This window comes from Mycteria americana, chromosome 2, assembly GCF_035582795.1.
Source record: "Mycteria americana isolate JAX WOST 10 ecotype Jacksonville Zoo and Gardens chromosome 2, USCA_MyAme_1.0, whole genome shotgun sequence".
NCBI classification, from domain to species: domain Eukaryota; kingdom Metazoa; phylum Chordata; class Aves; order Ciconiiformes; family Ciconiidae; genus Mycteria; species Mycteria americana.
Window position 1 is genome coordinate 136,628,920 of NC_134366.1, and position 12,457 is coordinate 136,641,376.

A 12,457-nucleotide genomic window follows, 5' to 3' on the forward strand; every position below is an offset into this window, starting at 1 on the left:
TGGCTTTTTTTTTTCCCCCAGACATCATAAATTTAAACTTTGCTCATTTCAACAAATAATTAAATTTTCAAAAAAGTATAGGTAATTAAGACTACCAAAAATTAAAATTGAGTAAGAAGTCAGCAATTACAGACTGCATGTATTTTACCAGATCTGCAAGGGACTCTAATTAAACACATATTAATTGCCCTAATCTTCTTAGGCAAGTAATAAATTGGAAGAGCTGATTAATGCACTGGATTTAGTTCAGCTTGTTAAATCTGACACCCTGGCAAAGGAAGACTATCTTGAAAAGCTCTTTTAGCTAAGTAATTGGAATTTTACTCTCAGTAATTTGCCATTCCATAATAAGAGCTATTTAGTATATTGACTCTTCATCAGTTTTTTTTTTTAAATACATGTTAGTTATATTTAAACAGTACCATTATGCTGCTCATAAAGATTATGAAACATTATGAACTTTGACCTTTACTGTCCATCAAAAGTCACTTTCACTCTGAACACAAATTAGTGTATTTCCTTGTAGGCTATAAATCCTAATTAATTTTAACTCTAGAAGCTGCTAATAACATTTTATAAAGTCCATACGGACACATTAAGTCCTCCATACAATTCATAAAGCCAGCAACTAAACCAGTTTTCAATATTAAATAACTGCTGATGACTGCTGGAATACAATGAAACAGCATTCTCCAATAAGCCTTAATTTATCCTCTCCTTTTTACCTATTTACTCAAACACTTCTACACATACACTTACAGGTACTCACTCACCTGGCAAGGGAGTGAAACATTTTTGTAATAGCAATAAAGCAGTATCAGCCATAAAAAAAGAAAAAGAAAAGTTTGGAAACTTGCAGGCAGGGATTTTAAAGGTCTGATTTCTCTCCAACACAGTTACTACTCATAGCTTATAACACAGAAAGATGCATCAAGCTTCACTTAAAAATAAGCAGATGTGGATGAACAAAAAAGAAATCTCCCCTGCTAAGGAAAAATCCAGCAAGTATAGAGTAGGGCAACAGAAATTCTTGTATTTGAAAAATGTTTTGAAGTATTCCATGAAACTTGAACAGCTTCTCACATGTCCTAGAAAATGTGGAAGTGTATAAAGCCTTTCATATGAAGTATCTCAGAAAGTTACACATGTTCCAAATCAAGTTCAGTCTGAAAAAAAATCCTAAATATATAAATATCTCACTGCCTTCAAATTTTTATACTGTACTCCTCAGAGCTGACATTTCTTATTTCTCCTCTAGAGCCTGTAAGCTCCAGTCTCTACATCTAAAATCTGTTACTCTTCTGTTAGCAAAAACTAGTGTTCATACATCTTGAAAGTCACTGTCACAGTGAATCTAAACTCCATCCTTTGTTCCTTAGGTGAAATGTAGTATCAACTAAGGAGTCAGCCAAACATTAATTTTAAGCAGCAAAATTATTTTCACAAATGAGCTATAATGCTTATTATAAGCAAATACCAAAAAGCTGATCAGATAATACTAGGAGACTGATAAGTCATGAAATTAGACACGAAGGTACCTCAAAGAACTACAGTTAAACTTAGATGTTTCTCAAATATTTCCTATCCATTTGCCATGATGCAGTACAGAGTATAATTTACTGCTTATCATTGGATAAACAGGTGACACTCACTTTCAACTCTCATCCTCGATAGTGTTAAGAAGGAAACAGTGCTTTACCTTCACGATAACAGGTTTAAACAAGTGCGATATTCTTCTTCCATTAGTTGTGTATTACTTGCAACAAAAGGGTTTTGGCCTGTGCCCTAGGCTCCCATGTACTACTACAAGAAATCGTAAGTTGCAAACCAACTCCAACTATTTTCCAGTTAATGGCATTGACCATTTAAAGATCTGTTAGACTGGTTAGCTGTAGGCAGGTTACAACAGGAAATTCCACCCCTGAACTTGAGGTCTCTAATAATACAGAGACCTTCAAGGCTTATAAAAAGACACTCACATGATGAGAAAAGCCCTCAAATTTCAGGATTTACATAACTGAAAGCAAAAGAGAACAGGAATTCTAAACAAACTCTTGACTACCTAAGCACAGCATCAGTTCAGTGCTGCTGAACATCAACTTAAGTCTGAAATATGACAAATATTCAGTTTGCGGCTTGCCTCTGTGCACACGAGCTCCATTTCATCGCTTGAAAGACGTAACACAGCTTTAATAGTGGCAGAATACAGTTTGTCACGATTCAGTACTGAACAGGGAAAGCCACTGCATATTATTTAGTTAAGCGAGAAGTCAATGAAAGCGAACAGTGAGAGTTACAAAACCCTTGATGAAAGGTAAAGATTCAGACCACAGGATGTGCTTAACCTGTCAAGAGCAAAAAGCCAGTGACTAAAACTTCTGGTCCAGAAGATGCTAGGTTCTGTATCGATTGAAAGAACTGTGCAATGACTGGAAAAGCAGAATACTGACAGAATTTGGTATCTCTTTGTATGATCTGTTTGCATTTTTATAACACATCACCAAAAAAACAATCTAACCCCCAAATTAAATTGTGGAAATAAACAAAAGATTTTAAATTAGATAGAGTGATGAGCTAGATACGCGGATTCTGGAAAGTACACTGGAACGCCCAGCGTGAAGTCATTAAGACCAAATGCATTACTGCATTTATTAATGTTTAGTTTCAGTTCAAAGGACTACAATGTCTTCTGGTAAACTGAAATCACATTAAAAGCTAGAATCTGCATTTTGTAAAGCAAATCTGAAGAAGGTAGAGACCTTGTTTTCTCCCCTACAGGCTTTCTAACAAAAAACCACAACCCCAAACCATTGGTTTTTTGTGACAAAAATAATTCTCCATCTATCTTCTCAGCACTTTTCTACCATCTTTCTCCATATTTCTGCAGGCAATACAAAACTTAGCTTCAGCATTTCCTGTCAACATTAAAGCCTAAAATCCTGACAAGCACATGACAAAGTCTTGTGTTTGAAGATGCTATGTATTTAAATTTTCATGATATCACACTTTCCAAATGTTACAAGCATACAAATCAAATGTATGCTCTTACTCTTGCCAAAGAGCTTTCTAGAAAAAAAAAAGAACACCTACAAGATTTCCAGTTTTTACTGACTTATCTCTCCTTTTCTGCATGTTTCTGAACTTCACACTCTTTTGGTCCTTGAAATTGAAACGTAGAAAAAAATGTTGTCAAAGAGGTTTCCATAAAATTCTTTAAACAAAGTTTTAATTATGACTGTTTCCTGAGTAATATTTGTAAGCTGCAGAGACTGGAATACCATTCCCCTTTCAACAACTTCTTGTGGATGTCTCTGTGTTCTAAACAGACATGTAACCTATACTAAAAGTAAGTTCTTCTGAAATACATGCTTCTGTTATTATCTAAACATTTCAGTTCTTATTGTTATTATAAAAGCAGCAAGCAAAGACTTCTGCATATTTTACCTTAATTATGCTTAAAGAAGGTGCATACTGTAAGACTTAACTTTTTTCCCCATACATGCTATTAAAAACACCTATAATTTTAAAAAGTTATAATTATTACATTATTCAAAAAAACCTCATAACTATTCTCTTCTGAATTCTAGTCATTTAGTTCATTGTCCTATTTAAGACGTTTGTTTTAAATCCTTGTGTTTTGGGTAACTGGTGAATAACAAGATGATATTTAGGCATAATGCTGAATTTCATGCCAATACATAATCTTGTTAGTTTCAGCAGAATTAATGAAGGACTTAAAGGTAAACAGTTTTAATCTTAGATCACATATCACATAGGACTTGTGAACAGACCAGAATTTCCCCTCCAATTCTGCAGGTTCACACCTTTAGATAAGCAGTGTCAGAGAGAGAAAGAGATACAACAACAAAAGATACACCACCAACAACCGGAGGGGCTATGGAATGAAGGAACTAGCAAAGTCTAGCCTTGTTTTTTTTCTAAAAGAAATTTGTAACTTATACCACAGGTGATACATTAGAGATTCAACTAACATATTAAAGATTCAAAAGGTTTCCACTTGAATCTTTAATATACAATTTTACTTGTGTTTCATCCTTTTCTAAATAATTGTTTTAAACGTTCATCTGAGACACAACTCAGTGCAACAATATGACTTTTCTCCTCCCTCATGGAACAATCCCTCACATCTGAAAAGTCCAGTTAACTAGAGCGCTATCAAACTGTGTGTAAAATAATCAACTTTTGATAACTTGATGGCAAATTAATTTTTGCTACGACAGACTAATCTTTGAAGGAGGTTGGAGGGTTTTTTTGCTAATAATGATTCATCTTAGTTCATCATATTAATTTCTATTGATAAGTGCACATGTGCATCTTCTCCAGCATGCATATACCCACACATCTTCCAGTATTCAAGACTCAACAGTTAGCAATCTTAACAAAATCGAACAGTCGCAAATTTTAAGAGACATAACCCAGTTGACACATTCTATGAAGAAATCCGACCACTACAAACCTCATCAACTTCTACTCCACCTGCAACATGTTTCCTCAACACAGAACTGAAGATACACACCTTCAAAAATACATCAAAACAAATACATTGCATATACAATTTCCCTTCCCAAAGGTGGGATTCAAAGAATAAATGTGGCAGATGCCAACCAATTTCATTAAATGCACTAGTGCAAAGCACCCATATACAATGACGAGAAGGATTAAAAGAGAACCTAAAAGGAAGAGAGAAGATTAGTTATCTGTAACAAGGGCAAGAAATCTGTTGTTTGGCAAATGACTTTCAAATGAATATTTCTTGTGGACTATGGTCTAATTACTTTGCTATACTGTAAAATGAAAACCATTAATTGCTTGCAGCCACATAACTTCAACAATGAAGAATGCAATATTAAAAATTTGCTATACAAATTGATAGTTAAAGTTTTACTTTGCATCAGTATGTTGTTTACGTTGTCTTTGGATCCAACAAGACATCATAAACTTACTTTTGTATTACATTCTGTAAGCTGAGCATCATACCCAATTCACTTTTCATCTTTTCTCTGTTGGCACGGCACTCTGCCAAATAGCGGAGAGCCTAAAAGAAAGAGGACCACAGCAAATCAGCAATATGTCCAATACATTATGATTCATTTTTGTTAGTGTACACCTGCAAAACATTCACAATGTGAGTTCTAATAAGAAGATAAAGAGTATTATCACCTACTGTGAACATTAAAAAATTGTTTTATTCCTATAAATACATAGAAAGCATAGAATATCTAATCTATGACAAACAGTTGAGAGACTGAGTTTGTTTACACCAGCTAAGAGAGCCTAAAGGACAATCTAACAGCTGCCTACAACTACTCAAAAAGCCTTTACAAAGATGATTAAGCCAAACTTTCCTCTACAGCAGCAGACAATGTAACAAGAGGGAGCAGCCACAAATTGCAGCTTGGGAAGTTCAAATCAGGTATTACAAAAAGTTTTTTCACTATGAAGGTAGCTCAACACTGGAAAAGATGACCTAGTAGGACAGCAGAATCAAGACAAAGCTACAACTGACCTGATTGAGTGTTGGTGACAGTCCCAATTCAAGCAGGAAGCTGAAGTGAATGACTTCCAGAAGTCCCTTCCAACAAACATTTATGTGATCTGAAATCTAAAGTAATTTTTATACACTATGCTTCCAGTATGATTTCCATCAATTCTATGGGCTTCCCCAGTACTAGAAAACTCACCATCACCAAGTTTCTACTGTCCACAGAAAGAGGTCTACCACAATTATAAGCTTCTGAAGACTAACTGCAATATTCGTCACTCCATGCACGAATAATAACACAAGCAGCAGCAAGCTGCTTAGGTTACTGTTACCTAAACTGGGAATTTACACTTTTTTGTTGCCCAAGGCTTTGTTTATTTGACTTTCAAGGTAGACTCTTTGCACAACTTCACATTGCCGACCCCAGTCAGCAACTGCATATTTGCATGATCCTCCTTATATAATACACTTCCAGTTAAAAAGTCAGTCCTTCTTTTCATGAGACCTCTCTCTATTGTTAGTGCTGACAGACAAAGTCTTCTTAGAAGGAACCTCCAAAGGTGTACTGTGCATTGTACTTTAATCAGTGTTTTATTGATGTAGGTACAAGAACTGCACTTGCAAAATCCTGCAATACACAAATACAATGGTTTATAAAATAGGTTTTGTGATAGCAAGGTTTAGAAGTGCACCGATTCTTTAAATATAGTCATATAATAGCTATGCTGCTCAATAGCTGCTTTAAAAATAGCATGCTCCTTAATCCCTTCAGAGATACAGAACTAATTATCTGGGGGTTTTTTCCAAATCATCTTCAGCACATACTAGGTAAAATTCAAGACCATTTTATTGCCTTTTGAGAAAGTCTGGCTGCTGTCTCGCATGATAAAAAACTCTAAATGTGATTTTTGCTATTTCCTGATGTGGATCAGTATTGATAGTTGCAGTTTATAAATGTTGTATATGCATTTATTTTCTTACTTTTCAACTATAGGGAAATACCTGAATGATAGCTCTGAACTATGAATTCCCGTGTTAAGAAATGTATCCTTACTGGTACAAAAACTGTCTCATTTTTATTAGTCTCTGTTCAGGCAATTTAATAAGGATGTAATTTTGTTGGACAAAGAAAAACCCATTCTCTTAACAGCTAATTATTTGAGTCAAAATGTAGGCAGTCTCTTTTCCATCTGTTACGTAATCTTTACACACAAATGTAACTTCCACTAAAATAAGAGAAAGACAAAGTTATCAGTGACCTGACTTTTCAACACTAGGAAGTCCTTTTCCCCCTGCCCCCCCATGGGAGATGCAAAGGTCTGCACCTTCAAAGAAGTGAGATCATTTATGCTTATTAAATCACAGTCTACTTGAAGGCATAAGGAAGATTACTATTATGGACTTTGGCTCAGCCTCTGTTCAGCAAAACTCTTACCTCCATTAGCTTTAAGCTCACAAGTAATTTTATCATAATCAATAGGACTATCTCCATACTTGAATATAAAAATACACTGTTGTCAGTCTTAATAACAAAAGACACCTTTGATGTTTTATAAGTGAAATGTTAAGGTAGTTTCTTAACTTTGGAGTCCTATTTTTGAAAATTTTAGTCCAAATTTAAGAGGGGGGGAAAAAAAAAGGTAGTATTGCCTGGGTTACTTCTGATTTTTTTATTTAAAACATTCAAAACTTTTAGCGTTTGAAGTATACCATAAAGAATTCCTGGAGTCAAAACTAGAGAAAACTACAGAAAAAGATACCACTTCTTGATCAGATAGAAGAAAGGACTGAACTGAAACTGTACATGGGAGGAAAACACCCTCCCTGAAAAATTATACAACATATCAAAACAGTTAAATACGGAACTATTATGATTCATACAGATGATTTATAATTTCAGCTATGGGAATCACCGAATAATACAATAAGAAATTTAAAGTCAGTGCTGCACATCCTTTTATTAGGTACAAACTTAAAGGAAAATCATTACATTTAATTATTCCATTCAAATGGAAGCACCTTTTTGATCAATGGGATGGCTAGAAAAACCAAACCAAAAAGAACTTTCAGAATGGAAAAATATAAAAAATGAAGACTAAAAAGTTATCAGCAAGGTATTAAAAGCTACAGAACCTAAGAGGTTCAAGAACTCATGAACACAAGGAGTCTGAGTAGCAGGCAAAAACATGTTTTCACAGTAAAGCGATCCATTTTTGACTGCAGCCAGGGTCCTGGGATATAGCATGGTCTCCTCTAAATCCTGATTCTTAATCCATTCTAACTGCAGGTTATCGCTAAATGGAACAACACAGCTATCTCCCATTCCCACCCAACAAGATGTTCTTACAACACAACTTGAATAATATCTGGGGCTGTGGAACCGCACTGCAAACTGGATTAGCCCTCATCAATCTGACAAAGCCAGTCCTTTTTATGTAGAGTTAATTTTTGTAACATGATCACAGACTCATTATAGAATCTCTTGCAGGCAGTGACAATACACAGCCCAAAGGAGCAAAGGAAGGAAAAAGAGAGCAAGACATCCAAACAAGATCCTCTTTTAAGACCACAACCTAAGGAAACTGCACTGGAAAGAAAACCAATGCAACATATTTGCAAGAACTGTAAACTCAACTCAAAGTTCTTCCAGTGAAGAACATTATAGTCTGGCAAATGCTATAGCAAAGCTAACCTAAAAACCAATTAGCAGGTCTCCTGGATTATGGGACCTCGTTCCCTGAACCTAGAAGAATATCAGAGACACTGAAGTAATTCCAAGAAGTCCACTAATATCCACTATGAAAGTAAAACAAATGAAAAATACAGAATTATGATACAGATAGGTCTTAATGGTATAAAGAATAATGTATACTTGTATGTAAAAGCCAGAGCTCTTTAGTTTCACATTGTTTAGAATTCAATAATGACATAAAAATGGAAAAAAGAGCACCACATAAATTGTAGTAACTTAAAATCGTATTAGAAGAATTGAATTAGACTTTTAACAAAATCTTGACTTTTGTTTGTCCTGTTTCTAAGCAACAAATACACTTTAAGTTAGTATTTAGATTCAGAATGAGAAATCGTGACTTTAGCATTTATGATTTAGAACGAGAAGAAACGGACAAAAGCTGGAACAAGTTGTATTAGAGATTAACAGATTTGGGGTTGTTTTTTGGGATTGGGGGGAGGTTATTTGTTTGTTTTTAATACCACGAGGGTGGTCAAATGCTGAAACAGGGTGCCAGAGAGGTTTATGAAATCTCCATCCTTCAAGGTGTTCAAGAATCAAGCAGACACAACTCCGAGCCGTGATCTGAGAACACTTAATTGGAGCATGGGATTGGACTACATCACCTCTGGAGGTCGTTTCTAACCTACATGAGCCTATATGGGGGTTTCCTTGGTTTTGTTTTGTTTTTTACAATATGAATGTTGAATCATTGTGTATATTTACCAAGCTCCATGACTTCATCTTAAGAAAGAGATTTAAAGGCACTTACCTCCCTCCACACAAAAAGTGAAATAGCTGTATTAGGGAAAAAATGCAAAGTCAATCAATCTCTTCCAGAAAATGTAAATTCCCCTGGAATAATGTGTCATTGTTAAACAATTTTTGAAACACGTTTTTAAAAAAATACATATAATGAATATCAACATAAAGCCAGGTTTTATTTTTTACATTTTTACTTGTTTAAAGACATATTAACAAAGTTACAAAACGTCCTACTGACATACAAATTTATCTCCAGAATACTTACTAGTAAAGCTGAATGAACAACTGGAGGGTTGGGATGGTCCAAAAACAGAATAAGACCTGGCAGGCATCCTTGATCCTGAACAATGGCCCGTCTGTTCAATGGGTCAGCTGCTAGATCTCGGAGTTGGTTAACTACAGAGAGTGCATCAGGCTCCTCACTCATAGTAGAATTCATTTTTTCTGCACCATGCACACAAAATATCCTCTGGAAAAAAAAAAAAAATCTCTGTTACTAATACCACAACATTTATCATAAATTAAAACACAGGTAAGACAAAAGCACGAAGGCACTGATTTGTCATAAGCATAAAAGTATAAAAAACCAAGGACTAGAATTCATGGAATGTGGATGGAATTGTTAAGGATGTGGATCTTGAAATTTGTAAACTGGAAATCTAAACTTCTTACACAGAGACCAGGTAAGTTTGGTTAATAATATTTTGATTTGTTTCCTATATATAATTTCAGACCAGTCAGCCTTTACAGGAGTATGTTTGTATTGGTTTTTTTATACTAGTGACAAATATTTCCGAGAAATCTAGTTTTCTCACAACAAGGCACCCCAGAAGTCTATAAACATCCTTCTGTATAAACACACATAAAATAAAAATATGTATTTTCACACTACCTTTAGCAATAATCAAATTTTACACAAAAATGAACCAGAAAAGCCAGCAAAAAATTAACACTGAATCAAGAACAGTGAACATTAAGTTTTAATCTGGATCTATATATCAAATAACTAGTGTAATGCCATACCCATTCAAAGGCAAAAAGGGTTTTAGAGGGTGGGTGTTGGGTTTTTTTTTTCCTTTTCACTAATACCCTCTCAATAAAAAGAAAGAAAGCACGTCATGCCTTGCTCCAGCCGAAGTCCAAGCCACCATATCAATTTCAAAGGAGACACGTGTTAGCTTGAAAGTATCAGATTCCAGAGTTGTTTAATAAGGAATAACTACTTAACAGGCAACAAAAGCATAAGTTTACTCAGAGAAAATGCTACATCTTGGTGCAAAAATACTAGTTTCCTTCAAAAGACTGATTATGTGCCTCAAACTACTAAATGCTAACTGTGGTCCTGGTGTTGCCAGTGCCAACTCATGCAAGTAACTTTTCTTAAGGCACAAAAGTGTGAATAAATTCATATTGTTAATTTGTGTTCTCTCATTTTTTCCCTGCATAAAAATAAAACAAATTAAATTTGTAAGTAGTCACATTCTTTTAACATAATTTCACACACAAATAATATTTTACAAACATTATATTGTTTTCTTACTGAATGTAGGCCTTTCAATAACACAAATTAATCATACTCATCAAAAACCATGAACCACAAACATGTATTTTGGTTATGATAATTTCTGACATTTTCACATAGAGAAAATGCTGTTAATCTCTAAGTTACTGGTCCTTCCTTCAGGAAAGAGTGTGCTAATGTGAAAAGTACATGCCAATGATTAGTCTCCAGGCTATTTTTCTTGACTATCACAAGTCCAAAAAAGATCAACTGGGAGATACACGCAGCTCAACCAATAAACACTAATTTATATTTCCAAAACAGACAACTCTAAATTAAAAAAAAAAAATCTGTTAATTGCTTTTCATAGTTGGCAAAGGAACTTATTCAAAACTTAAAAATCAAGTCAGTTGTGGAGCTGATGCTAACCAAAGTCTCTGACTACCAGTTCTGCGTCCCGAGCACCAGATCATTCCTACAACTCTCTCCATCCTGATCACCTTTTGCCTTTTCCCTTCTAATCTCCTGAAAAAGCATGAAGCCAAATTTTACCCCTCTCCTACCCCATTAGGCCACACTCATGTCCTCCGCAGACCCTTCTCCCTCTCTCCTCACCCACAATTGAGGAGACAACTGAAGTCCCTACCTTCTCCATCACCTACAACAACCAATTTTACAAAAACTAGAACCCCCGGCATTTTTTCAAGAAAAAAAAAAAACTAAGCTGCTTTAAAAGTTTTAAGAAGTTCTCTAGAATTTGGGGGCCTAGCAGAGAAGTTAGCCAGGTACCGGCTCTTTTCTCCTCCTTGTAGCTTTGAGATAAAAGCTTAACAAAGGCACCGCAGATCTCTCTGTCGGTCTCCTTTTCCGCTCTGTGTCCTCACGGGGGAGGCCCAGGAGAAGAACCGCCACAGCTCCACACCTCCGCTGTCACGCCGAGCGTTCCCTAAGCGGCGGAGCCAGCAATCCGGCTGCGACAAGGCCTCGGGGCTCAGCTCCCGGGCCCCTCGCCCGGCGGAGGCACAACCCTCCAGCGAGCGGCTGACGTGAGCTCCGGGACGCGGTTAGGGGGAGCAGGAGGGACCTCAGCCGGCCTCGCCGCCCCCCTCTCACGGCCATCCCGCCCTTCCCCAGCGTCTCCCGTTCCCGCCCCCCGGCGCGACCTGTTCCCCTCCCGGCCCCGTACCGTCGCAAAAGACGTCTCCGGCCGAGAAGCTCAGCCCCGAGCCCCCATCGCCCGCGGGGGCGGCGCGGCCGGAGGAGGGCGGCGGGAGGAGGGCGGCAGCAGGGCCCGCCGCACACGCACCACCCGCCAGGACCCGCTCTGACCCCGGCACCGTCCACCACACCGCAACCCGATTGGCACAAACCCGCCCGCGCCTCTCCGCCACTCGCGGCGCGCTTTGTTCCTGACGAGGCACGATTGGCTGCCGGCGGCTGCCCCGCCCTCTGGCGGCGCCGCCGCTGTGCACGCCGGGAGCTGCAGTTCGGAGAGGGCGGCAGGACCTCGTTGGGGAGGGAGCGGCGGGCGAAACGCGGCCCCTTACTTCCATTTTTATTTTTTTTCCATAGCCGGTCACCACCAGAACGTGAATTTACTGTTCGAGTAAAGTGCACCGTAAAACAATATAGTGTAAAATACGCCCGCTCCTGCACGGACACAGTCCCGACCCCCATTTTGAAAGCCGAAGCGTGTAGCCCCACCCCCCGAGACCCAGACAATTACATTTATTTTAATATAAATCTTAATCCCGTTTGCAGGCTTGGGTTGCTGCCCCGCTAAGGTGCAAAGGTTTTTCATTTTCACGTTCCTCTGCTCCACTCGTGGCAGTTGAGCCTTCCGAGTTCTGAAAGGCTTCAGTAAAGTTTCCAGCAAAGTTTGTAAAAGCGGGAACGCCTCCCGAGTAACCCTTCAGCCTAGATTCAGCACGGGGACACTTCTTCCGAGCTCCCCTAC

General features: G+C 37.6%; 1 protein-coding gene across 2 annotated transcripts in view; it reads right to left on the minus strand.

Annotated features, from left to right (window-relative positions):
- ARMC1 (armadillo repeat containing 1) overlaps nt 1–11,858 on the minus strand; it is a 33,137-nt gene extending 21,279 nt beyond the window's left edge. The window contains exons 1-3 of one of the 2 annotated variants that reach the window (XM_075494729.1): nt 11,687–11,858; nt 9,265–9,468; nt 4,965–5,056 (exon numbers count right to left, since the gene is read on the minus strand). In XM_075494729.1, the coding sequence (XP_075350844.1) occupies nt 4,965–5,056; nt 9,265–9,438 (266 nt within the window). In that variant the 5' untranslated portion in view covers nt 9,439–9,468; nt 11,687–11,858. Of the gene's footprint in view, nt 1–4,964; nt 5,057–9,264; nt 9,469–11,384; nt 11,531–11,686 lie in introns of those variants that run through there. The other variant, XM_075494730.1, reaches the window with a different exon arrangement.
- Nucleotides 11,859–12,457: the final 599 nt, after the last annotated feature.